Source organism: Cygnus olor, chromosome 2 (assembly GCF_009769625.2).
Source record: "Cygnus olor isolate bCygOlo1 chromosome 2, bCygOlo1.pri.v2, whole genome shotgun sequence".
NCBI lineage: Eukaryota > Metazoa > Chordata > Aves > Anseriformes > Anatidae > Cygnus > Cygnus olor.
Genome location: NC_049170.1, coordinates 110,278,250 through 110,305,205, shown reverse-complemented (window position 1 = coordinate 110,305,205; position 26,956 = coordinate 110,278,250). Strand labels below are relative to the sequence as shown.

At 40.3% G+C, this 26,956-nt stretch overlaps 1 protein-coding gene across 1 annotated transcript in view; it reads right to left on the bottom strand.

The window, feature by feature from the left end:
* The window catches only part of YES1 (YES proto-oncogene 1, Src family tyrosine kinase), a 53,488-nt gene that overhangs the window by 11,773 nt on the left and 14,759 nt on the right, over window positions 1-26,956 (bottom strand). The window contains exon 2 of the mRNA XM_040550168.1: window positions 8,634-8,906. Coding sequence (XP_040406102.1) covers window positions 8,634-8,898 — 265 coding nt within the window. The 5' untranslated portion in view covers window positions 8,899-8,906. The remainder of the gene's footprint in view (window positions 1-8,633; window positions 8,907-26,956) is intronic.

The window sequence follows — 26,956 nt, the reverse complement described above, 5'->3', positions numbered from 1 at the left end:
AAGCCTGTAAACAAATAACCCTAAAAGGTATATTAATTCCACAGCAAAAAAAACAGTTAGATACATCACTGGAAGTACCTTAACAAATAGAGTACTTACAGAGAGACATCTGCAAAACACATCAATAGTTAAAAAAAAAAAAAAAAGAAAAAAAAGTTAGCTTCTTTATTAAGTTGGCTTCTTAAGAAATGCTATAATAAAATATTCTACAACACAAAAGCAGTCAACTGGCAGACAATTATATTTTTTTCCAGAAGTAGTTTCCTGTTGAACTCAGTTGTAAATAACTGTCGTATTTACAACTTTCTGGGATTACAGAACAACAATCTACACAAGGCATTCAACTAGAAATACAAGTATTCTGTTGACGACAAAGACATTTCTCTGCTTTAATACTAACGATTTTTAAAAATTCCATCAAGTATCCCAACCACTGAAGCATACCCTTGCTGAGGATGATCCATCAGTGCATTCTTCTACAGAACAATGCCTGAGATATTTCACAGGACAAGCAGCTGCGCTCCCTCAGCCCTAGGGAATTTGCTTCCCTTGTCCCACTTCTGGTACAGGGCGCGTTGCTGAACGTGACCCACAAACATGACACAAGTGTGAGAGAATGATGCCAGGGAGGCTCCTACACTTACAGTGGGAACACGTTTTCTATGCTTGAAAGAACTACTTAATAAAACTGGGCTAAAAGAAGAGAAAGAGGGGAAGGAGAACAGGCTGTGTGAGATGTACAAGCCATGAGCAAAAATAAGTACCATAGTTAGAGGAAATTTAAAATCGAAAACTGCAGATGGGCAATTCAGAAATACTTCCTGAGCTCTCAAAATGCTATTTCACAGTCTAGTGGGCATTTAGGAAGCCTAATGATAATCCCAGGAATAAAATAATTTTTGAAAGTACAATATTACATCTCTAACATGCATATATATGTACCAGGATATACACAGAAGACCACCTACAGAAACAAGCTGTGTCTAATCTTAGATGCGGCAATTAACATGATGGTGAAGAATACGTAATGCAATGGGTATTGTCTACATCTAGTGTTATTGTACTACGGATATTTTCTGACATTAAAGTTCCAAATCAGTAAAATATTTTAGTTTGATTTAGAGTCTTTCTGTGCTGATACTATCTCAGCAGGCCATAAATGGGAATGAATTTATAGTTCCTCTAGGAAAAATAGAAAAAACTCCCTAAGATTATAAAGTAAGTGAGAGTTTACGAGATGGGTTTATGAAAGGTAGGTCCTGCTTGACGAACCTGATCTCCTTCTATGACCAAGTGACGCGCCTGGTAGATGAGGGGAAGGCTGTGGATGTGATCTACCTTGACTTCAGTAAGGCTTTTGACACTGTTTCCCACAACATTCTCCTCAAGAAACTGGCTGCTCGTGGCTTGGACTGGCGTACGCTTCATTGGGTTAAAAACTGGTTGGATGGCCGGGCCCAAGGAGTTGTGGTGAATGGAGTCAAATCCAGTTGGAGGCCGGTCACTAGTGGAGTCCCCCAGGGCTCAGTGCTGGGGCCAGTCCTCTTTAATATCTTTATCGATGACCTGGATGAGGGGATTGAGTGCACCCTCAGTAAGTTTGCGGATGACACCAAGTCAGGTGCGTGTGTCGATCTGCTCGAGGGAAGGAAGGCTCTGCAGGAGGATCTGGATAGGCTGGACAGATGGGCTGAGGTCAACTGTATGAAGTTCAACAAGGCCAAGTGCCGGGTCCTGCACCTGGGGTGCAACAACCCCGAGCAGCGCTACAGGCTGGGAGATGAGTGGTTGGAAAGCTGCCTGGCCGAGAAGGACCTGGGAGTACTGGTTGATAGGCAGCTGAATATGAGCCAGCAGTGTGCTCAGATGGCCAAGAAGGCCAACAGCATCCTGGCTTGTATAAGAAGCAGCGTGGCCAGCAGGTCTAGGGAGGTGATTGTCCCCCTGTACTCGGCTCTGGTGAGGCTGCACCTCGAGCACTGTGTTCAGTTTTGGGCCCCTCGCTACAAGAAGGACATGGAGGTGCTCGAGAGAGTCCAGAGAAGGGCGACAAAGCTGGTGTGGGGTCTGGAGAACAAGTCTTACGAGGAGCGGCTGAGGGAGCTGGGGTTGTTTAGCCTGGAGAAGAGGAGGCTCAGGGGAGACCTCATCGCTCTCTATAGGTACCTTAGAGGAGGCTGTAGAGAGGTGGGGGTTGGTCTATTCTCCCACGTGCCTGGTGACAGGACGAGGGGGAATGGGCTCAAGTTGCGCCAGGGGAGGTTTAGGTTGGATATTAGGAAGAACTTCTTTACTGAAAGGGTTGTTAGGCATTGGAATGGGCTGCCCAGGGAAGTGGTTGAGTCGCCATCCCTGGAGGTCTTTAAAAGACGTTTAGATGTACAGCTTAGTGATATGGTTTAGTGGAGGTTTTGTTAGTGTTAGGACAGAGGTTGGACTAGATGATCTTGGAGGTCTCTTCCAACCTAGGCGATTCTGTGATTCTGTGATTTATTTTGAAGTATGAATTACAAACAGAAAATTAGACTATCCCCCAGAAGTTAACAGTACCTAACATACCTAACATTAGGGGCTGGAGTCAGTTGATCTTTAAGGTCCCTTCCAACTCGAGTCATTCTGTGGTAAGTTAAAAATCAACACAGTTCTACCAATTTTTGCCTGCATTATTGTGCTAATGCGTTATTTTGATGACACGAACTGCTACATGGAGTAAGAAAATTGTGGCAACAGATATCATATTCACACAATCAGAAACCGAATGTTAAGGAAATAAACTATCCCCAGAGAATTCTTCAGCAGATTATGAAAATCAATACTCCCAAGTCACAATATTACAAACACTTGTAACTGTTATAAAGCAACTTGGAGACTCCAAGAACTTCAAAATAAACTGTACAATCTCTAGAAAGATGCCAGGTCTCAGGCTGCAGGGTATGTCCAAGTTTTTTGTCCGTGTCAGATGGCAGCAGTGAGTACGCTTGTGGGACGTACACCTAGGTAGAAGAACTGCTCAGCCTGGTGGTAGAGCTTCAGGAGGAGGTGGGCAGGCTGAGGAACATCAGGGAGTCAGAGAGGATCAACTGGTAGAATCATACTCTACCACCACTGAGACAGATGTATCAGCCAGCCGCAGCACAAGAAATGAAGGATCCCCTACCCTCTCACCACCAAGCAGTAGAAGGGGAAATAAGAGACGGGGGAATGGAAGCAAGCTTCTCTGGTTGGCAGGCGAATCCCCTCCCTGCACACCTCACATTCCCAGTGCCTTTACACAACAGGCATGAGGCTCTGGAACTTGATGGACAGGCAAATGATGATGCAGGTGAAGGTCCAGCCAGGTTGGAGGGGTCACCTTGGACAAGTCAGCCCACTCCCTGTACCACCTTCGGCACTAAAAAAACCCTGTTGTTCTCATAGGTGACTCCCATCTGAGGGGAACAGAGGGCCTGATATGCCGATTGGATCCAACCCACATGGAAGTCTGCTGCTTCCCTGGGGCCCCAGTAAGAGATGTTACTAGAAAACTCCCTAGCCTGGTACAGCCCTCTGATTATTATCCTTTATTGGTTTTTCATGTTGGCAGCAATGAAGTAGCAAAGAGAAGTCCAAGGGCAATCAAATGGGACTTCAGGGCTTTGGGACAATTGATTAAAGGACAAGGGGCACAGGTAGTGTTTTCCTTTATCTTTCCAGTAGCAGGGAGCAATATTGTAAGGAACAGGCAGACCCAGCTAATCGTTGGCATTGCAATGAGGCACTGGCACAGGCTGCCCAGAGGAGCTGTGGATGCCCCATCCTGGAGGTGTTCAAGGCCAGGCTGGGGCTTTGGACAACCTGGTCTGGTGGGAGGTGTCCCTGCCCATGGCGGGGGGCTGGAATTAGATGATCTTTGAGTTCCCTTCCAATGCAAACCATTTTGTGATTCTATGAATACATGGCTCGGAGGCTGGTCTCACCAGAAGTTTGGGTTTCTTGAACATGGGATTCTCGAACACCAGGCCTGCTGCTGCGTGATTGGATGCACTTTTTTCTCAGAGGAAATTTGAGGGACTGCGTGCTAGTGAGATCCTTCAGTCCGCTTCATGAGGTGCTGGCTACAATGAAGCACATTTGAAATGTTTCTACACCAATGCACACAGCATGAGGAACAAACAAGAGGAGCTAGAAGCCTTGGCTCCATCCCAGAGCTATGACATCATTGGCTTAAACAAAACCTGTGGGAAGGAAGAGTCCTGTGACTGGTGTGCTACAATGGACGGTTATAGGCTCTTACAAGGGACTGGCAGGGCAGGTGAGGTGGGGGGTGGTTGGACCATACAGAGCTCGCCTTTGGCGATGACACGGCTGAGAGCCTCTGTAAGGATTGAGGGACAACCAAATAAAGCTGATGTTGTTGTGGGAATCGACTACAGGCCACCCAGCTGGGATGACGACATCACAGAATTATTCTTTAAGGAACTAAGAGATACCTCCAGGTGAGACACCCTTGTCCTTATGGGTGACTTCAACTTGCCAGACATTAACTGGAAAAAAACACACAGCTGATACAAACAGGTCCAGGAGATCCTAAAACACCTTGATGTCAAACATACTCCTTCTTGGCTTCTGTCTTCAACACCGATGATGGCCTCCAAGAACCCTGACTGTGACACTGTGGGAATGATAAACTCCCAGCCGACCCCAAACTTGTGTGGGATTTGCTGCTCCAGCTGGATGCATGTAAATTTATGGGGCCCAATGGGATTAATCCCAGGGTACTCAAAAAGCTGGCTGATGTCATCATGAGACCTCTCTCAATTATTTTTCAAAGTTTGCAGATGACACTAAATTGGAAGGAGCTGTTGGCTTCCTTGCGGGTAGAGAGGCCTTGCAGAGAGATCTTGACAAACTAGAGAGCTGAGTATTCAGCTGCATGAATTTTAACAAGAGCAAGTGCTAGATTCTGCACCTGAGATGGGGCAACCCTGTGTATACGTACAGACTGGTGGAGGGGAGGCATGGAGCTAGGACAGGGGAGGGTTAGGCTGGGTGTTAGGGAAAGATTCTGCACCCAAAGGGTGGTCGGGTGCTGGGACAGGCTGCCCAGGGCAGCGATCACTGCCCTGAGCCTGCCGGAGTTCAAGAAGCATTTGGACAACCCATCCAGTCGGGTTTTGAGTATCTCTAGAGTAGGAGACTCTACAGCCTCTCTGAGCAACTTGTGCCAGTGCTCTGTCACCCTCACAGTAAAGAAGTGTTTTCTCATATTCAGATGGAACTACTTAGGTTTTAGTTTGTGCCCGTTCCCTCTAGTACTGTCGCTGGGCACCACTGAAAAAGAGTCTGGCCCCATCCTCTTAACACCCTCCCCTCCAGATATTTATACACATTGATAAAATCCCCTCTCAGTCTTCTTTTCTCCAGGCAAAACCAGCCCAGCTGTCTCAGCCTCTCCTTGTATGGAAGGTGCTTCAGTCCCTTAATCATCTTCATAGCCCTCCTCTGGACTTGCTCCAGTAGCTCCATGTCCCTCTTGTACTGGGGAGCCCAGAACTGGACCCAGCACTCCAGGTGTGGCCTCACCAGGGCTGAGTAGAGGGGGAGGATCACCTCCCTCGACCTGCTTGGCCACAAGGGCACAGTGCTGGCTCATGGCTAACCTGCTATCCACCAGGACCCTCAGGTCTCTCTCTGCAGAGCTGCTTTCCAGCAGGTCAGCACCCAGACTGTAGTGGTGCTTGGGGTTATTCCTCCCTAGGTGCAGGGCCCTGCACTTGCCTTTATTGAATTTCATGAGGTTCCTCACTGCCCAACTCTCCAGCCTGTCCAGGTCTCTCTGAATGGCCACACAGCACTACGGTGGATCAGCCACTCCTCCCAGTTTTGTATCAGCAGCAAACTTGCTGAAGGTGCACACTCTATTCCATCATCCAGGTCCATGGATGAATAAACTGAACAAGACTGTGCACAGTACTGACCCCTGGGGGACACTGCTAGCGAAAGGCCTCCAACTAGATCGCTGAGCACAACCCTCTGAGCTCTGCCATCCAGCCAGTTTGCAATCCACCTCACTGTCCACTCATCTAACCCACTCTTCCTGAGCTTGCCTATGAAGATGTTATGGGAGACAGCATCCAAAACCCTGTATCAGAGTAATGAAACAATGTATTCAAGTGTAAACAATGCAATAAGAAAATTATCATTATTTGTGAGCTCAATTATTTGTAAGAAAGAACTGAAAAAGCTAATGTACAATCCTTGTAAAGTTTTGCTTTCAGCACTTCAGCTATCATAAAACCTCTTTATTTTCACTCACGAGGGTAATTTACTCTATAGTAAATAATAATAAAATGCTTCAGGCAAACAGCATCAGCACAGAATATTTTAAACGAACAGATACAGCTCAAATGATTTTTTAAGTCTCTTGCAGATGTTTTCTTTGTAAATTACGAGTTGTTCAAGATATGTGGGATCAAAACTTTTCCCTGAAAGAGAATCCTCTCATTAGTGCTGATTTTTCATCCTCTAATCTAGGACTGGTTTTGGAGAAGACTTTATTTTCTTGTTCAGCGTAAGAACTAGAGAGCACTAGTGCATACATAGCTGCATAGAAGGCAAGAATGACAGTAAATTATTCTGTTGTGATTTTCAGTAATATTCTGTGTATTCATACTGTCCGATGAGAGACTGTGTAGTACTGGAGCAGTGCAACTAACTCACGTTTCTTCTCCTCTTCTGCTCTAGAAGAATGGCTCAACTCTTTTTCAGCCTCACTACCAGCTATGATGACAACCATATCATCCTTTTATCAGACATCACTGATGGACTGGATAAGTACTACTGACACTTATGCCCTGTTTGACAAGCCCATCTATTCTCCCCTCTTGCAAAACAAAGGGCTCCAGAACGTGATCTAGTGCTTTATTTGTGACAAAGACTGGAAGCTTACAGCCAGATGAAGTTTGTCATTTAATCCATTCACAAAAATACCCAGTTTTGATTGATCTGAAAAATCATAAGTGGATCTATCAAACAACTCCTGATGCACTTTTTATTTAAAAAGAAAAAAAGAAAAAAGGAGAGAGTGCGTGTTTGAGGATGGACTGGTTTAGCAAAACAAGATGGAATAATTAAGTACGAAGTATCATTTTACCTGATCATAAAATGATTGCGGCATTCACCCAAATCAACTTGCCTGCAAATAACTGAATGCACTCTAATGAGATTCAAGCCTATCTTTCCATGAGAAATCCCCTCTGTTGACTCTGATCCAAGATACAACATGCTTAAGTACTAACAGGAACAGAGACATGCAGGAGACCAGCCCTGCTGGTCTAGGCAGAAAAAGATTTATGGTATCCGGGGGGGCTACATTCCTGATGTCTGGTAATGCCCAGGAGTGCCTGCATGCACTGCAGGAGATTCCCACGTGAAAGAACCAGATCTAGCAAGAAGTAATACACAGGGGTTTCTTGGAGGATATGAAGATTACTGTAAGCATGCTAAATAAAAAGAAAGGCTGCCATTATTTCATTTTTGCACATGTTCATCCAAAAAGGATTCAGAGCAGGCTCAAAAACTTTGAGACAGGATAGATGTTCATTTTTTTTAAAGAATTCCCAAATAGGGAATATGACGTAATCGTTACTTGACGATTCATATTTTATTTTCCTGAATTTCTTAATGTCAAGGCCACAGTGGATTTTCATGGATCTCAAATTTTTTGTGCTTAGAAGTCTTTAGATGCTACTGCAGCAAACACTTTAGATGTTACTGCAACAAACATTTTACCACTATAACTGTGCTAACAACAGAATTTTGTAGGAAAACTAGAAGTAGACTAATAAGGAATTATTTACCATATTTTGTGGAGTGTCTGCGTAAGGTTTCTTCCCTCTCTCTCTCTCAAATAAAGAATAAATGACAGTTTCCTCTCAAAAATATACATCAAAACTAAGTGAACTATTGAGATTACCCATGCGCATAAAACTACTGTTTTTTAATAAAGTATTAAGATTTTGATATCAAGTGTATATTGCTTTTAAATGCTGTACCTTCAGAGACTTTGTGTCAGCCAAGGCCTCCGCACCTTGTAAATTCTACCTTCTATATTTTCAAATTTTCTTTTAATATGACCATCAATTAGAATTCTACTCTTTTGTTTTATATTGCTCATATATATAACTTTATAAAAAAATAGATTTCTTGCCGCCTTAATCTAAATAACTTACAGCTAATCAAAAGATCTGAAAAACAGTTTAAATCAAAGTATCAGCTTCCTAAATTTCAGATGCTTTACATTTTGCCTCTCTCTCCAAAAGTTTAAAGCCATTACTGCATATGCATCATCCCTTCCAGAGCTTAGAACTTCTAAAACATTTTTATCATCTACTCTTATTACTGCCTTTAATGTGTCAAATATCTCTGTGCTGTGGTTCTAAAAAAACATCCACCAAGCCCCAGTTACTAGTTGGTATGGGCTGAATTATTATCTGAGCAGTAAAGATACTGAAAATTAAAAATCTCTAAAAGGAAATTTATTTGAAATTTGAAGTTTATTTCTGTGTGGCAAGGGGTAGTAGTATTTTTTTTGACTATGACTGTGAAGCTTACATATAAATAGCAATACAAAAAGAATTTTTTGTAACACTCACCTGTTAAAGTACTAGGATATGGACTTGGCACAGCTGAAAATGAAGACGATGCTCCTCCAAAGGGTGTCATTCCTGAGGGTCCTCCAAAAGGAGTCATGGAATGACTGTTAAAATTAACTGCTGATCCCTTTATTGCCGGCGACTGCGTTGCTTGGCTGGAGTCTGACCCGTAATGGCTGACATGGGAACTAACAGGTTCTGGAGTGTTATCAGTCCTGTATTTCATGGCCGGACCTTTATCTTCCTTGCTTTTAATGCACCCCATGATTGCTTCTGTGAGAACAAGAGGAAAAAATTAGTTCTTCTAGATTTTGCATCTTTTGCTAGTTAATACAGAAAATGTTGATTTATTGATGTTTACAAAAAACAAACAAGCAAACAAAACCCTCCTGCAACTTCTACTATGTGCAGGTTATAAATGCCAATATTAATGTGCTCTGGAATAAGATCTAAGCCATTCCTGGACGAGAGGGGACATAATTATTTCCCTCTACCACAACACATAGAAACATTACATTTGAATTATTCTTCACCCCAGATCCTTGCTGGACTGTACAAGGCAAACAAACAAAAACCCAACAAAAACAGGCAGCCGAACAGAGGAGGAAAAGACATCAGTCTGCTACAGCAGGAAACCTGGGGAAGACCAGGAATTCTGACCAGAGGTGACAAGTATGGAGCGATGTAAGCCATGACACAAGGACGAGTGGGGCACCCCTGTTCTCTTTTTTAAGCACTTGTGCAATAAGGTCCAGAGCTGCTGATGGCATAACAACTAAGGATATCTTTAAAGACGTAAAGAAGTTTCCATCCATTTCCAAGCCCCAAATGCAACTCGCAAGTAAACCCATAATATTCATTGCCACAGGATAGGATTAAGCTCCAGTGCTGAAGCCGAATTAGAAGAAAATTTACAAGAGTAATTACAATATCCGCAGTAGCTTAGAAACTGACATCATGGCAGGTGACAATTTATGGCCCTGGCAGCCCAGGATGGCCACAAATTTCCATTAGAGGCAGACCGTGCCAGACGTGCTTACTGCAGGGACACCTCTTACCTGATGACAGTCATCAGAGAGGAGACATGTCAGAAACAATTAAAATTACCATGTCTTAACAAGTCACCACCTGTCATTTATCAGGTGGTGACAACTGATAGCGGGCATTTTATAGCTTCCCCAGCTGGGAAACAAATCAGAGAGATTTGGAGAGGAGCCTGTTTTAGATGAAATACTAGTTTGACATGAAAATTTCTATGTTCTTAGGAGAAAAAAAAACAAAAAAACACAAAAAACACCAAAAGCACCAACCCCCTCCTACTTTAACCTCAAACATAGAAAACCCTAAAAAATAGGAAATTAATTCTCTAACAAATCAATTAAAAAAAATAATAGCAGCAATCTGAAAGCACTAAAAATGTTTCTTTCAATAATTGCAAAAGCAGTTTCACGGATTCTTTAACTAGGAGTTAGGAAAACTGTTTCCCATTGTATATCTAATTATTTTTCCCTTTCAGTTCTCTCTTACCTTATTGATTATTAGATACTGAAATCTAGAGCTAAGTAAATCTAACTAAGCAAATACTGCCTTAATAGAGTCACAACGAGAAAACTTAGTTTTCCAATCTAAAAGTTTTCTCATTTCCTCTGTATAACTACTACAATATTAAAAATGCTGAAATTTCCTCAAGAACCTTCAATCAGTGTTCTTGGAAAGAAGAACATCCATAGCTATTGAAACACCATATAAAATTTAAAACTACGAATATTCATCTGACATTTCAGTCTCTAACACTAATGTGTTACAGAGAACTACTGGTGCATAAACAAGAAGCAACAAAGTCAAATAACTGCATTTTTACAAATCTCATCTAAGGGTTTTATGTGGAATAATGAATCATCACAAAAAGACACCTTATTGTTTTTTTTTTTTTTTTTCCTACTTCTGCTATTATTATTGCCAGCTTATTCTATTAACATTTGGACACAATTAATGACTCACATACATACATGAAGAATGTAACACGTCTAAATACCTTCCAAAGGAAGCCTCACAATCTATAGTAGAAAAGCTAGTTATTAATTCATGATATAAGTGTATCAAATACACAAAACACATCCTTTTCGTTTCTCTACCTCTGTAAAATAGACACTGTAATTTGAAGCACAGTTTTTTGGCTGTTTGTCTGCTGTTTGTGAATTCTTGTCTTACTTTCTTTGATTCTCCTTAAACAACTGCAATCAAAGTTTTCTGTAAACAAGGAATACAAGTCCAAACACCTTTGTGAAAATGTGTTTGGAAATAGCACTGATTCCCTACCTTTGGTAAAAATTTAAGCATCATGCACGATTAAAAAGTACTTATGTTAATAAGTAGATTAAAAGGTAAGGTTAGGAACATTCGTACATGTTCATCACAAATATTTTTCCTCCAATATTTCAGGCATTTGGTTAACTTGTAACAGGCTGACAAGACTTCGAGATTAAAAAAGAAAAAAAAAGATAGAAGCAAGTTCACCAGTCCTCACAAAACTGGTGGATTCTGCCCACACTAAGTGACAGTAGTATCACATGCTGCAATTATAACTAATATCACCCGTATGTGCTCACGTCCTTTGGTGGTGGTTTCACAGTAAAAAGTTAGCATTGGTGTACTTCAAAGCAATGAAAAGCCCTTACTGAAGACCTGAATTCATTCTAGAGAAATGCACTGTCTCTTTTCCTTGTTTCTTCCCTCCCCACCCATTTCACTGCTAAGGTAATCTTCATTCACGGGTAAAAGGGATTAACAACAGATTCAATCAGCACTTCAAAGAGACAGACATTCACAATAGGCAAACAAAAATGTAATCATTCTTCTACTTTTATAATTGCATACCCACAAAATAAAATCACAAAAGCAAAATAATTTGCTTTTGAAAGTCAAAAACATAGGCGGAAAAATTTCTGTAAAATACTGTGTACGAATTTATGAGGAGAAAAGACAGGGAATATGGCATAAAGGGTGAGTAGTAGGGAAGAGACTGCCCACGCAATGGAAGGGGGAAAAAAAAAAGCCTTATTACTGTTTAGCCTTGCAATATATTACTGGATAATGAAAAAAAACCTAAGCAGCTGGTAGTGTTTTTGTTTCTTCTAGTATTGCACTTGTTATTAAAAATTTATGTAACTGGAATAACTTACAACAATTTTCATTACTCTTTGACCAGAAACAAAACACTAAGAAATGTTTCTGCCACAACATCCATGGCTCTTTCTGAAGCACCACATTCTTTTTAGAAACGGAGAGAAATATAAGAAGTTCCTGTTGGCTCTGCTGAAGTCAGTCCATCTATTCAAAGAAATGCTAACCCAAGGTAAGTAATCCATAAACCACGGATCCATTCCCATTAGTTAAACCTTTACTGTAGATCAGACAGAATAACTTCAGTAGCTTTTTTCTTTCTTTGAACAAATACTTTCCAGTGTGCCAACATGTTTCGTGGGTGGGTTAGGAGTCAGCTTGGTGGAGGACTAGCAGGAAAGCACAGTCTGAAAGGCCTGGAGTGAAACCACAGATGTCTTGTCGTGCTATCTACAGGAAACAATCCTGTATTAGAATGCTTTCAAGAAGCAGAAGCTAAAACGATTACTGGAAGGATGGATGAAGGCTAGCAGGATGCCCACAAAAATCAATAGAACGAGTGTATGCCAGAAAGTAGTCGTCATCAAACACGATTTTAGTGACATCTAATTTGACTTGGGATTTTAGAAGAAGTCATACAAAGGGCAGAAGTTCATTGTAATTCAATACTCTACAAACACCTCAATAACAAAGGCACCTTAACAAGCCCTCTGTCAAACAGAGGGCTCCAAGAAAGTCAATGCTGTCCCCTTATCTTCCTATTTTACAGCAGAGTGCCAGATCATAAGGAAAACACTGTTCAATAAATGAAAAGGTATGGCTAGTAATGCCTTTGAGTTTTGTTTTTTCCTGCTTTCATTTCAGAAGGATGACCTACTAGCCCAAGAAAAACGGATTTTTTTTTCCTCAAGAGCTGTCATATCCTCAGGTACTGACAAACCATTCCCTTAGGGAATCTGCAGCCTTGATGTCCATCCAGCCCAGATAGGTGGGTGCCACAAGGGAACCCACTCTTTCATTAAATGCATCTTTGTCCCCTCCAGTTGATAGTTACAGAAGTTATTTATTCATTGGTTTGTTGGAATATAAGGTTTCCTGGGAGTGCTTCAAGAAAAGTCTCCTACTGGCATGAAAGCACATCAGGCGGATAAACCAACAATGCAACAGCTAGCATTCTCAGAGCAAAGCAGTCTGCAAATGACCTCAAAACTGTGTATTATTTCCACTTCCTTCAAACTCTACCCATCAGCATCAAGATTTTGAGGGCCACAGGTTAGGCTCTGAAATCCTGAAGACCAAAAGCTGGGAGAGCCTCATGTTTGTTCTGCTTGCTGTCACTGATTTAATAACAAAACCTGTTCACTATGAAAAAAAAATATTTTTAAAATCAAGAAAAGTAAGGAGTTTCCTCCAGGGGCCAAACTGAAGGTATTCTGCTCTCGCACTTCTGTTACGAACCATCACTTCCAGTCCTCTGGAGACTTCATCACTACATAAGGCAGCAAACAGCAGCCACACAAAGAGGCTCTAACACACTGCAAAGGGAAAGATGCTCTAGGGAGTTGTTCTCTATTCAACCTCTTCACTAAATCAGGTACTAGAACCATACAGGGAATAAATGCAAGAGGTAGGGAAAAAAGAAAAATCAGTAAGGGGGATGGTGGAATGTAGCACTTCTTTTCTCCACTCCTTTCAATTACTGAAAACGCCCACACTGCTGAAAAGAGCACCTAAGTCCTTTTTCACTATGAAGAGGAGTCATTACAAGAACACTGGGGAAGTCAAATCTCTTTCAACAAGAATAAAGTAAAACTGCAAGTATCTTTATTCCTAAAAAATAAAAGCAGAAACCCTATGTGACATAATATAAAAATGAACTTTGTTTGAGATTCACAAATTGCTAATGAAAAGACCAAAAAAGTAAAGATTTCCACTGCTACTCTATTTTCGTTTCTCAGTATTAACAACAATAGTCTCTATCAATAGAAGTAGCATCTTCAGTTCTCAAATGTAAAAAATGTCCTCCACAAAAAAGTTCTCTCAAGTTTTAAATAGAGCCATGATTTGAAGTTATTAAAGTTTCATGCTGTAACAAAGACAGGATATTCTACAGAAAGTACACTAATGGATCCATTAGCTAACAGCTGACTATTTGCTTAAACAAGTGCAGAGCTGACTCCCTATGTCACTGGAGACATGCAACCTCTACTGGCTTTTTGTACACCAGGCAAACAATGCGGAGCATTCACCAAACAGGTGGTTTCAGATGGCAGCATGTAAAACTCATTTATTAGAAGTGACACAGACCGAACCAAATGAAAATAATCAGAAAAGAGGCTAGTAACCCTTTTGACCAATGCTATTGCATTCAACTAACTCAATTTTAAAATTCGCTTTGATAAGAAAATATTATTATTTTTATAACTTTTTTTTAAATACAAAGCAATACACCATGTAGGTAAAGAAAAATACAGTAAAGAATGACCCAAACTAGCTTGTGTTCTTTGCACAGTATACACAATTTTCATTCTCAAATTATGTACTTTTTACCATGCGATAGTTTATCTTCTATAAGCTGTCATAACTTGCAACGTTTCCTTACTTTACTACGAACAACCCATGACATTTCAAAGAATGATGTTCCACTGGATTCAGTTTTATAATTAGCAGTAACATTAGCATAATGAGACCTCAGACAGTCTGTATGATTATGCATTTAAAGTGCCACTGACATGACCTTGTAGTTAATGATCTAATAAGGAGCGAAAAGTGAAGATACAGGAAGAAGCATAAAACAAGACATAGAAGCAAGGACTCAGGCTATTACAATTTCAATGTTTATCACTCATCTGAGCATAAGTCTATCCAGAAAAATAACTATAAACCAGCACTATTAGATCTTAGGTTGCTCATACATTAAAATATGTATTTAAATAAAGTCCTTTATCACTAACTAGAAACTTTTCATCCTAATGTTTCTACAGACCAAACCCTGCTTTCAATATGACTGCAAAAACACATTCAAGGAAAAATTACGAGGCTCCTGTGGCAATGCATTTGATTTCATAGAAGCAGAACAAACTCCAGCTAGGCTGCTAATAAAGCTATGACTAACAGAACTAGTATAGCAAACAGAGGACACTGCGCAAAGAGAAAAAATGAGTACAGAACTTCTTTTATAACTGGAAATTTTGGGTATTTCAGAGAGTTAAAAGCTGTTGCAAGTATTACACATTTCTGTTCTAGCTCCTACTTCTTACAGAAATCAGATTAAAAGATTTACGTTAATGACTTTGAGTGTGTCTGGAGGAACTAGCTGGCAAGATCATTACAACTATTCTCTGAAGGAACAACAGATCCCAAAATACTACCTGAAAATTCAATATAAGCAGGAATCGCATGAGAAAGAATGAAGTCCTTCAATCTTTCCTGTTCTCTAATGATTTCTTAACATTTTGGTACGGAAGACGAGTCTGATGATATCTGCTTCTGAGGCTTGACTGGGTTACACGTGGGACACTTGCCTACATGTATCAGACTTTGGACATAACTGTCTATGAAGGAGAACAAGAATTTCCAGTCCTCCAGTTTGAATCGTCTCAGACAAAGGCTTCCCTCCAGAAGAAACACCTACTGTTGTTGGAACTAATATGCAGGAGGAGATGGAGCTGCTCCAGAGGGCAGGACTACCCTCATCCCAATCCACACCAGGTCCTATCATCCATCTGCAAGGCTCCATCAGATGTCAGATTACAGATGTAAAGGAAAAAATAACCAGTGCAACAACAACAAAAAAATCTAACGATCAAAATGGAAATAAGGATTATTAGTGTGGTAATGTCAAGGAAAACGTGAGCATTCTCAGTTTTCCCTCTCAGTCACATTCTTGTTCTTCCTGGACAAAATATGTAGGATCTCCTCCCACTCCTTATGTACTTGGACAGCTCAAGCTGTAGAGGTGGTCTTTCATTTTAAAGACATGCAAAAGTTTTGGGGGCATATAGGAGAAAATGATCATGTCATGGATGACACACGGCCTCCTCTGCAAAATATATGCTCATAAAACTGTTTATAATCATGGCTTTGCCTACACTATCTGAGATAACGTAGGTTTGCTTTGACTACATATTTTATGACAACATAGCTTTTCAATACTCTTTGCAGCTTTTCAGTACTTGAAGGGGGATTATAAAAAAGATTGCGAATGACTTTTTGCTCAGGCAGACAATGACAGGACAAGGGGGAATTGTAAAGAGGGGAGATTTAGATTAGAGGTGAGGAGGAAATTCTTCACTGTGAGGGTGGTGAGGCACTGGCACAGGCTGCCCAGAGAAGCTGTGGGTGCCCCATCCCTGGAGGTGTTCAAGGCCAGGCTGGATGGGGCTTTGGGCAACCTGGTCTGGTGGGAGGCGTCCCTGCCCATGGCAGGGGGGCTGGGATTGGGTGATCTTTAAGGTCCCTTCCAACCCAAGCCATTCTATGATTCTGTGATAGCAAATAAAGATGTTTTTTCCAACCAGAGTAATGTATGCTCAGGAAAGACAGACTGGACCTGGAAGACAGCAAGCCTACTGTAATTCTAATGACTTTTCTAACGAAAGATGACCTAACTTAGTATCCTGTCTTCAGTACTGGCCTTTGCCTCCAACCAAGAGCTCCCCATTCACCACGTGCCTGGGCACAGCCTCTGACAACCAAGTAGGCTGTCTTTTTGTAGGAAGAGTGACAGCAGCGGATGCCTTGGAAGAAGAGAGGAGCAGGATAAGCACAGGCGAAATGTCCTCAGCCTTCAGTGATCCACTCAGGAATTCCAGTCAGATGGAGACGAGGGACTCTGCTACACTGGAAAAGTCCTGCAGCTGCGAACCTGCTAATGGATTTAAACCAATGTATGTTATGTTCATGAAACACACGGATAAGATTTCTACCTCCACTTCAGCTGGAAGCTGCCCACCTTGTGCGAAAGGTAACAGAAAGCATGAAAGAAAGTAGATGCTGGAAGGAAAACCAAAAAAAAAAAACAGCACCCCAAAACCACATGTACTAGGCAGAGCCTAGCCAGACTGAGCCAAAGGGAACTGCTTCTAAATTTCATAGCACAGCAAAGACAAAATCATCAAATTTTAATGTTTAAGCTCATTAAAAAAAACCTACAAATTGCTATGCAGAACTTTTATTTTAAGAAAGTTTATGTTTTTGGGATCTACTCAGTTTTCAGTGGAGTCAGCAAAGTGTTCATATGCAGAAAGAGTAAAAAATAATTTGCCTTTTTAAACATCCAACAAAGACCTGCCAACAATCCTAAGGCAGATGATGCAAAATGGATACACAACACTGAGATTAATTTTCTTTATTCCAGAGGTCAAGATCACAAGGGAGAGATTAACTGAAATATCAGAACTGCAAAAGCAATTTTATGTGCTGAAATATATAATGCATATACATGAAGCTATTTTTAAATTTAGAGTTATAATGTCAAGCCCTGCAATTTGAAGCCTTTACCACACCAAGAAATTTTCTCTGACAATAGACTATACCACAGACAAAACAACCAATATATTGTCTAGACAGCATTATTGCTGCTCCATTGTCTTGAACACTTAAGCTCACAGTCAATAAATAAATTCAGGCAGAAAAGGACAATTTAGTGCAACAGCTATTTATACTTCCTAATTTGTAAATAATTAGAATCATCTTGAAAACTAGAAGCCCGAAATATTCAAGAAGTCTCTCCAAAAGAATGTTTCAGATGACAGTAAGATGCATGTCATAACTTGTCAAGCTGTCTAGCCTATTTCAGACAGGATTTACGAACTTATTTATAAACAGAAAGTTTTTGTTTTCATTGAATCCTATTCAGAAGAGAACAAAAAGTATGCCTGGTATCACATAATACTTTTAGATATACCATTTCCAACTATTCTATTTAAGTATATTACTTCTGGAGGCATCTTTTTCTGAAGTTATTTAAAAAGCACATTTTATATATTGTTTACTAAAATGATTGTTCTGTTTTCGACAAGATGCATACAGATTTCCCACGGGAAGTCTGTGTTAGAGAAAAATCAAGTGAAATTTCTGCAGTAGAAGAACAATTTGCAGCATTTTTCTTCTGAAAAATTCTGTGAAAATTTAAGAAGTCATTTTTTTCAAAGTTCAATTATGGACTACATACAAAAAATAGGTTACAAAAAGCGCAAGCTCACAAAAGTTCAGATACTGAAATTCACAAGAATCTACAGTATTTTGCATTTTCTCAGCTGGGCTTACAGATAAAGTGACAATTACATTTTAAGATGAGAGAACAGAGGAATTTAGTAATAGCAACACTCTACCTGCTACTTCATTTACTCACTGTTAGTCAACTCAGAAATACTAAAGAAAGGACCAGTCACAGCAACTTAGAAAGTGAACCCCCCAAAAAAAGATGTTTTAATAAATGATTGTTACCTCCACCCAACTTATAACACAGGAACAGTGCTAGGGAATCTGATGGAACTTAAACTTAATAAATTTGGTGTGTTTGACGCAACAGTTACTTTACATTTGCACATACCTGCTTTGTGGAGATGAGTTTTTACAGCTACTGTTTGCCAAATGTCACTCTAAGTTGAAAGCACACTCCCCTTTATTCTAAAGCTATTTTATCCTCACTAACGTAATTTACATGATTAGCACGTTAACAAAAATCAGTAATTAAAGTATTTAAATCCAATTACTGATAAAACGTTACAGCTCATTTATTCAAAGACCATAGACCCAGATCTCCTTCAGCAATTAGTTCTTTGCTGAACAACAGGAATTTCAGGAAGCCAGCTGGAAAACATCACCCTTTTGACTAAAACAAAAAGTAAAAGTATGCATAAACAATTACAACCAGACATGTACGCTCTTTTTCGTGATTCAATAGCTTGTGTTTCCCTTTGCTCGTAAAAAACAAGTGAAGAGTACAATTATATTGTAAAGAAATTCAAAACTAAACAAAAAAATGTACGACACCTGCTAAATAATAGCCTTATTAAAAGGGAAGAGCTGGATGATGTTTTAACTAAACAAGAATTATAACCCTAATAGCTATCATTATGGCTGTTATGTTACTTTCTACACTGACAGATCTAATAGCTGTCATAGGAAAGAAGACTGGAAGAAATTATCTTAATTAGCTAGTCAGGCATCTCGCACAACAGAGGCCATAGGGCTGTGCTAAATTCATTTCTCTTTTTCTGTGTTTTTGAAAGTACACACATGCTCGAATTCGTTCAATGTCAAAATGACCTGTTATGAGAAGCCACCCACACTGGACAAGTAGCACGTTTTAAACACGGTAACCTCTGGAATAGGTGCCCTGTATCACACTTGTAACACCTTCGCCTGAGAGCCCCACCAGCACCAAGTCTCCGTTCCCTCTGCACACAGTCTCCTGGGCACCCTGCCCAGGCAGGGGCTGCCCCATGGGACCTCCAGAGGGTCTTTCCCACCTCAGCCACATCATTCTCTGGGCATTTCATGACTCTCACCTTTCCCTCCAGTAAGTGTGATGCATCTCACTCGAGTGCAGTCCTGCGAGTGGCTTTCCAGACAATCTCATCTTCTCCAAGCCCCCTCAGTTTTTTTCAGTGCTTTCCTTTAGCAGGGATCTCCAGGCACAGATACAGCATCCCAGGTAAGGCATTTTCTTCCTCATCCTTCCTTGAGATTGTAGTATTTTTTCAGCTGCAGCCACTGTCCCTTACGATTCCCAGGGATTTTTCAAAGCTGCTCTAGAACAGAACACCCTCATCTTGAAAGCACAGCCCCCGTCTTTCTTGTTACAGATATATTACATGTCGCTGTACAAAACAGGCCCAGACTCTCAACTAATCCAGATTATTCTAGTCATGGAGCTGTGAGCAAGAACTGGAAAAAGAAAAAGCTATCGCTCGTCTGAAATCAGAGACAACTGGACATGGTAAGAGCAGAGTCTCACCATTACCATGCCCAGGGCTTCTTACACATGCCCCAAACACTGCACAGTCCCATTCATAACCTGCCCTACAAGCACTTGGCATTGCTTTGCAACAAGCACGGAGCTCAGCCATGCAGCAGCTCTAATTCCCAAACTCATCTGCTTCTGTAAGAGGAAGATATTCCTGCTGCACCACAGCACACACACTGCAGAAAGCATCCACTTTGTCTTGGGAGGCAGGAAAGCATTCACCTTCTTTTTGTCCTGGGAGGCTACACTGGAGTATTTGCACACTACATCACTTGTCCCAGTCCAGGGTTGGCTCCTGCGAAGTAGGAGTATCCTCTCTCTTCAACAGGTTAAGTTTTGTTCTTAATGTGGGCATTTCACAAGCAATTTGTGAGCCTGCTACCAAAAAAAAATAATCTCAATTCTTTGCTTTCAAAAGCAATGTGCTGTTTTCCCTCACATTCACGCTGATTCTTTTGCCTAAAGGAATCAAAATGCTCAACTCTTTCCAGCTCCAGACTAGCAATTAGAGTGGCATGTACAGGATGTACCAAGCCTGCAATGATGACATGTAATGGAAAACCACACAGCGTTCACTTCCCATTTCTCCTTTGTTTTCCTTTAGATGGATCTTCTGCTGATTTTTCCTTACCACTTAAAACTGCCCAAAGGACTTTAAAAAAAAAAAAAGTTGAAGTCTTCAGGCATACTCTAAATATTAAAGATTACAGCAGTTATCTAGTTATCTGTTATCTGTAAAGGGTTTTCCACACCAGGCAACAGATCTTCCCTTTCATTTAGCATTTTCCAGCTCAGATTACTCACTAACATGCAGTCAACAAAATCCGAGTGTGTGTGAAACTCCAAGTGAGCAACACATGAAACACATTATCAGTCACTAGTTTCCCCAGCGTGCAAAGTGAACACAACCGATGGCAAGTTAGCTGCTGCACATGGTGCAGAAGAGGAATAGATGAGAGAAGGGTGTGAAGAGGTACAATTGGAGTGCTATGGGTTCTTATTAGAAAAAGAAAGAATATTAGTAATCAACAAAGGAAAGAACAATAGAAAATTTTTATTTTGAGGTATTTCACGTATGTAAATACTGTTCACCTACAATAAAGTACTCCGTAGTACAAGGACATCCTTCAGTTTTTATCTGTAGGTTCTGATAACACTACTCTAAACAAGCAGACAAAATGCCTTAGCCTTTTTTTTTTTGTTTTCAGTCATTCTGGTACTTATTTTTCAGAGCACACAGTTTATATTTAAAGATTCGCTTCAAGCTAACTACTCTTCAGTAGCAAATTTTCTCATTCCTACCCAGTAAGCAGAGCAGAGCAGAGCTCTTTTGACTTGAAGAGTATAACCAGAAGGAAGGGCAATTTCCATTTTAATAAAATGTTAAAGGTGGAAACACTGAAAGGAGAGGGGGGAAGATGGCCAGGATTCAGCAAAAAACATGCACGTCAAACAACTTATTCCTCGGTAACTTCTGGCAGTTATTTACATTTTGGTCATAGGTCAGAAGGATTTAAATTCTGAGTAACAACGAAGGAAACAAATTAACGACATTTAGAAAGAATTAGTGCTGCCTAAAATAGAAAGACTGTGATGCCAGAACTCATACCCTTCAAACATAAGCAGCATGCTTAAAAGAGCTGAAGTATGTACCCCACAGCAGAGCCGAGAAGCTCCAACAGAAACTTTCTGCGAGACAAGTATTTATTAAAAACAAATAAAATTTTAAAAAGCATTCAAAATAACTCTACTTTTTTTTTTCCTTTTTTTTTTTTTTTTCCAGAAAACAAGAGAGAGAGAAGAAAACCTTGTTCTGTGTCTTTCCAGGGGTGGTAGGGAAGGTATTTTAAGTCCTTTTATGTGGTTTTCCTATTCAGTTCAGTGCTCCAGTACTTACACGGAAGCAACTAAGCAACTAGTGGCTTACAACTAGTGTAAGCAACTAGTGGCTTACAAATACTTAAAAACTTGTATTTGTCACTTCTTGTAAGTTTAAATAGGAAGTTGTATCTACCTGAAAGTTAAGAGGTATTCCCAATCCAGCAGAAATGGGATTGCTTTGCTTCAAATCTTCTAAACTTCAGAAATTCCTCAGGTCCCTACCAGCTCTATAACCATTGTGCTTCTACATCTCCTCTCTCAAGCAGGGCCAGTGCAATGCCATCATCCCACAGGTTAACTTCAAGAACCAATTCTGTGTATTTTTAAAGCCTGTCTTCTAGACTAAACACTAACCCAATCTGCTGGAAAACAAGCTCTGCTGTTTGGAACAATTTGTGGACGGCTCACTGCCAGAGCGCCCTGCTATTCACCACCAGTAACAGCAACAGTGATAACCCTGGGGCCGAGCAGAATTAGCAGGAGTAAATATCTGCACCTTCAGCCACCAGGGGAAGGTTGGCATGGTTCATTCACGAAGACTGGTAAAATCTACACAGTGTAATGGTAATCTCTACCTGAGAAATGCTCTGCGAGTGCTAAGGACAGGCCAGCAGTGTGCTTCATCCGTCCTTTTTCTGCAGCACGTCATAGTTGCGGCTTCTGACTTTTGCTATTTCTGTGGCAGAGCTGAGAACTGTTTTACCTCCTTGTCGGTACAAGTAAGGAGTGCACATGAGATGGGTCCGACACCCAGCTCCCCGTTGTGAGCTGCAATAACCCTGAGCTCACGGTGAGGGGCTCCTTTCCCCCTGGTGTTTCTATCTAGTGTTTTAAAATTCACAGCAAGAAAAATGTTTGAAAAATGCACATTTATCTAGGTATATATAACCTGAGATGATGATGTGAGTTATTTTCTACCCCCAAACTACTTGTCTAGAATGTCAAGATGGATATAGGAAATGAAAAATACTAACTGTAATGGAGAAAAAAACACAACACAACAAGCCTGACAAAACTCTGACTGCTTTTGATGTGTAGCTGAACATAAATATAATGAATAGGACAGAAAAGTAGAAGTGTACAGTACAATCCCCCCCCCCCCAATATAAGGATAGAGTCTGGTAGCAGGACTTGATTAGTATGATGAAGAAGATGAAGTTGCCACAAATGATGACATAAAAAGCAGAATTCCCCAAAGGAAATAAAAAGAAAACAACAAAAGATTTCCCCTGAAAGGAAGTAAGACCTATAAACAAGGAAAAATAAAGTTTAGGGGAGGGGGCAGGCAGGGGACTGAGAGTATTCAAGCATGATGGAGTGCATGAGCACGGCACAGCATTAAAAGTTCTTTAAAAAAAAAAAAGGGGGGGTGATATGAGCTATTCCAAGCGTCAACTTCAGAGAAATCGAAACAAAAATTAAGGAAGGTATCTGCATGCCTGTCTTTCAGTCTGGAAAATCTGAAGGCTCGATCGCCTGTACGTGGGCTTCCTGTGTAACCAACAGAGACACCTGAAGAGGTTTTTGTGTTTGTTTTTTTGTTTGGCTTTGTTGATTTTTTTCTCTAACATTTAACAAAGTTCAGAGCATAAAGAAAATTGTATTATACGCCCTGCTCTTCTCATTATGCCACTTAAAAATAAAATAAAATAAAACCAGCTGGCAACACAACAGCTTGGCTAATTTTAAGCATCTAACTCCACAAGGCTACGTGAATATACCCTAATTGTCAACTTTCAAATGTGCCATAAAAGCAGAGCAGCTTCAGAAAACACAAGACACAAAACAGGATACAGAGCACTGATTTTAAACCTCTGGAAACCAACTCATGGGAGAAAACAAAGGACTTCTACTCAATTGCTGTGCCAGTCAAAGCTTGTCCTTTTGAAAAACTCCCTAGCTTAAACAAATGACATTTATACTCAGCAATGGACTTCAGGTGGAATTCATCTTCCAAATTTAGAGATCTCGCTCAGGACGAGATGAATCATGCAGTGGAAGTGCTTATTTCTCTCCACTGACTATAAAGGGAGCCTACAGAACCAGCTCACACACAGGCAGCTGAAGCTGGTGTTCACCAACCTGCCTCCTGATAGCTAATGCTGAAGTTCACGTTGCACAGCATGCTTAATGGTGCCATCTATTACTGAGTCAAAGAATTAGGCTGGGAAACTTTTCTTTCAAGAAGGTGAGAAGCAGCAATGCCCTAAATTAGCATCTGGAATTAGCTTAAGTTAGGTGTAAACGTTAGCACCCACTACTATTTTCCCCTCACACTATGGTTAGAGCACTCTTCGTATAAAAACAAGCACATCTTTCAAATATAAACCCCAGACATCTGACATCTTAGTACAAATTGTAACACCTGATGAATATGAATTATTTATTTTAACATAATGCAACCACATACAGTAAGCTTTATAAAATTATACAGAACTAGATGAAAATGCTAAGATTATTAATTGCCTAAACTCAGCCTGCACTGTTTCTAAGGAAAATAGGGACCTGGGATTCAAAACCACTGCCATGCTAAGGTACATTATTAAATCAAAATTATCAATTAAGATTGAACCAAAGAGTAAAAAATCATGAGTTGTGCAGCCGCCACATTAAGAAGAGAGCAGCTATATTAAATAGCAGTTTCTTTTTTTTCAAATAGCATGAATCTGCTCAAATGCAGTACTTCTATCCAGCACAAAGTATGTCTTCTTTATATTACTCCTCCACTTACAAGTAGAGAGCTCTCTCTAGTCACTGCAGAAACAAAGAACTACATTTTTCATCAGTAAACTGGTCACATACGACACGGAGATACAGGGTGCTGAGTATGCCTGTGGGAGGGCAGGGCAAGACAAAATCACTGCAAAGGAGTCTGAAGGGAAAGCAGGAATAACCAGCCTACAGACAGTCCAGGCCGTGCATTTGTTTTATCAGCACCCACTCAAAAATGCCTCTCTCCCAAAATACCTCTTTCCCCAAAGGGCCTCTGTTGTGCATGGAGCATGAGATAAATGTGACTGGAAGGGCATCCGTTAAATAACCTAAAAAATACTAGGCAACAGTAACAGGACAAAGTCATACGAAATTAATCCACTGTCTGACATATGCCAGCAGTCTTCTCCCTGCCCTGAACATGACCCTGGCTTCGTGGAGACTGTGTATTTTGGCGGAAAATACAAGGTCACACAGAGAATATGTAGCCTATGGACCTAAACCACCTCCTACATAGGTTAGTGTCTCGTTATGGCCCAAAGTTTGAGTGCTACTGGTAGTAAGGATTCTGGAAAACGAGTCAGAGAAATCAGGGGAGAAAAAAAAAAAAGCTTTACAACAAAGGAATGGCTGTACTGACAAGATCAAAAGGTCCATTCAAATACCCTCTCACTAACAGTACCCGATACTAGATACCTTGAGAGGCATGGAAGAACATGATAAATATACAGCAATACTTCCCCAGAATACTCCTTAGTTGAGGAGCCTCCAACATCCTCCAACAGTTTGCAGAAGTAGGGTTTCCTGAACAAGCAGGTATTTGCGACTGATGATTTTTCCTCCACGTTGACATCAGCACCGAGGGGAAATGTTTAGCCTCCTTAAATTCCCGAGGCAAGAAATTCTATAGCTTAATTACACGTTCTGTCAAGAATCACCTCCTTTTGTCTGTTTTCAATTCATCAGCTGCTAGTTTCATTAGATACCTCTTGGTGTGTGTGTGCTAAAAAAAGACAGTGAACAAACACTCCCTATTTATGTCCCCTTTGCTACTGATCACTTTACAGAACTCTACCACACCATTTTTCAGTCGTTGCTTCTACCCAAAAGAATTCACGTTGTTCCTCTTACACATTTTTTTTCCTATTACTTTCATATTTGCTCTTCCATAACACTTCAATTATGTTCTGAAACTGTTTGATTTTTATTTCTAATTGTCTTAAGAAGTAGTAGAGGTGAGTGGGGCAGAACTAAATAAAATAATTCACGACTTTAAAAAAAACAACAAAACAGTATAATTACTAGTCTCTCTTTATTTTCTAAACATTTCTAACCTTTGGCTGTTTTTGACATCAATGCTGAGGGGCAACAGTCAGCTTTAACCCCACCTTTTTAGATGTGAAGGTAAGCTTGCTCCCCTACTCCTCCAGAATGCACCACATTAAGCTATTGATTGGAAACAACTTCTGCTGTTTTAATGTCCACTTGCTGAGCATTATCAAGTCCTTACGTGGCGTTATGGTCTGTATTTGTGCCTACTACCTGTCAGTCAACTCTGAGAGCTCACCTTTTTCCCATATCCATCATGAACATTCTCATGAACAAAACCATGGAGAATTATTACCCAGGACTCCTCTCTACTCTATTTACTCCAACCCTCTATGTCTTTTATTTTAGTCATCAGTTTAGCCACATGAAGTCCTTTCTCCATATCCAATGGCTGCTTAGTTTCTTCACAGGTTTTTGGTGGGGGCTCCTGTCATATGACTGTTGGAAATCCAAATGAACTATTTCTGTCAGATTTCACTCATTCATGTGCTTGCTGACAGCTTCAAAAAGCTCCACTGAGTCTGCAAAACATGACATCCCTTCATAGCAGGCTCCTTACTCTTCCTCACCACATCATGTTTGTCCATGTTGTCTTCCATTATTATTTTTACTGATTTACTTGGCACAGGTGTCAAGCTTACTGATCCTCAGATCTCTCCTGAACCCTTTCAAAAGATAATAATAATAAAAAAATCAGTGTTACATACTGGTTAAGCCATAACAAATCATCCATAAACGAATTTGTATCTTAACTAGATGGTGTCTTTGTTGTTTACTGCATACAGTAAGTACAATGTTCGTTTGCTTGCTTACCGTTTGGAAAGCTAGACTTATAGGTGTAAGCATAAATGCAAGCCTCTAGAAAGAGATGTGTATGTTTTTATTTTCCTTAGACAGTTTAAACAGTATTCTTGGGGAGATCAGTACATGATAAAGATTTACTTTAACAGTAATACTACAAAGATTTAGTTGCATCAAAAGAACTCTGTTATCTTTCCAGTCTGTAAATTATAGTTCCATAAATATGCACTGCTGTGCAGCAGGAGCTAGTCAACTATTTAAGAGTGGTCCTAATCACCAGAAGACACAAACAAATGTGCAAAAACACAGTTATTCATTTATAAATAAGATACTGTTCAAAGGGAAGTATAACTTTTAAGATCTTGCTTGAAGACAGGAATTGAGAACTTCTACAGAAATTATAACCAACAACCAGGCAACTTGAGAGAAGGACTACACCAAGCCAATTTTTAACATACGCAAGTATTTTTATCCTTACCAATGGTTTGAAATTGCAGCTTCA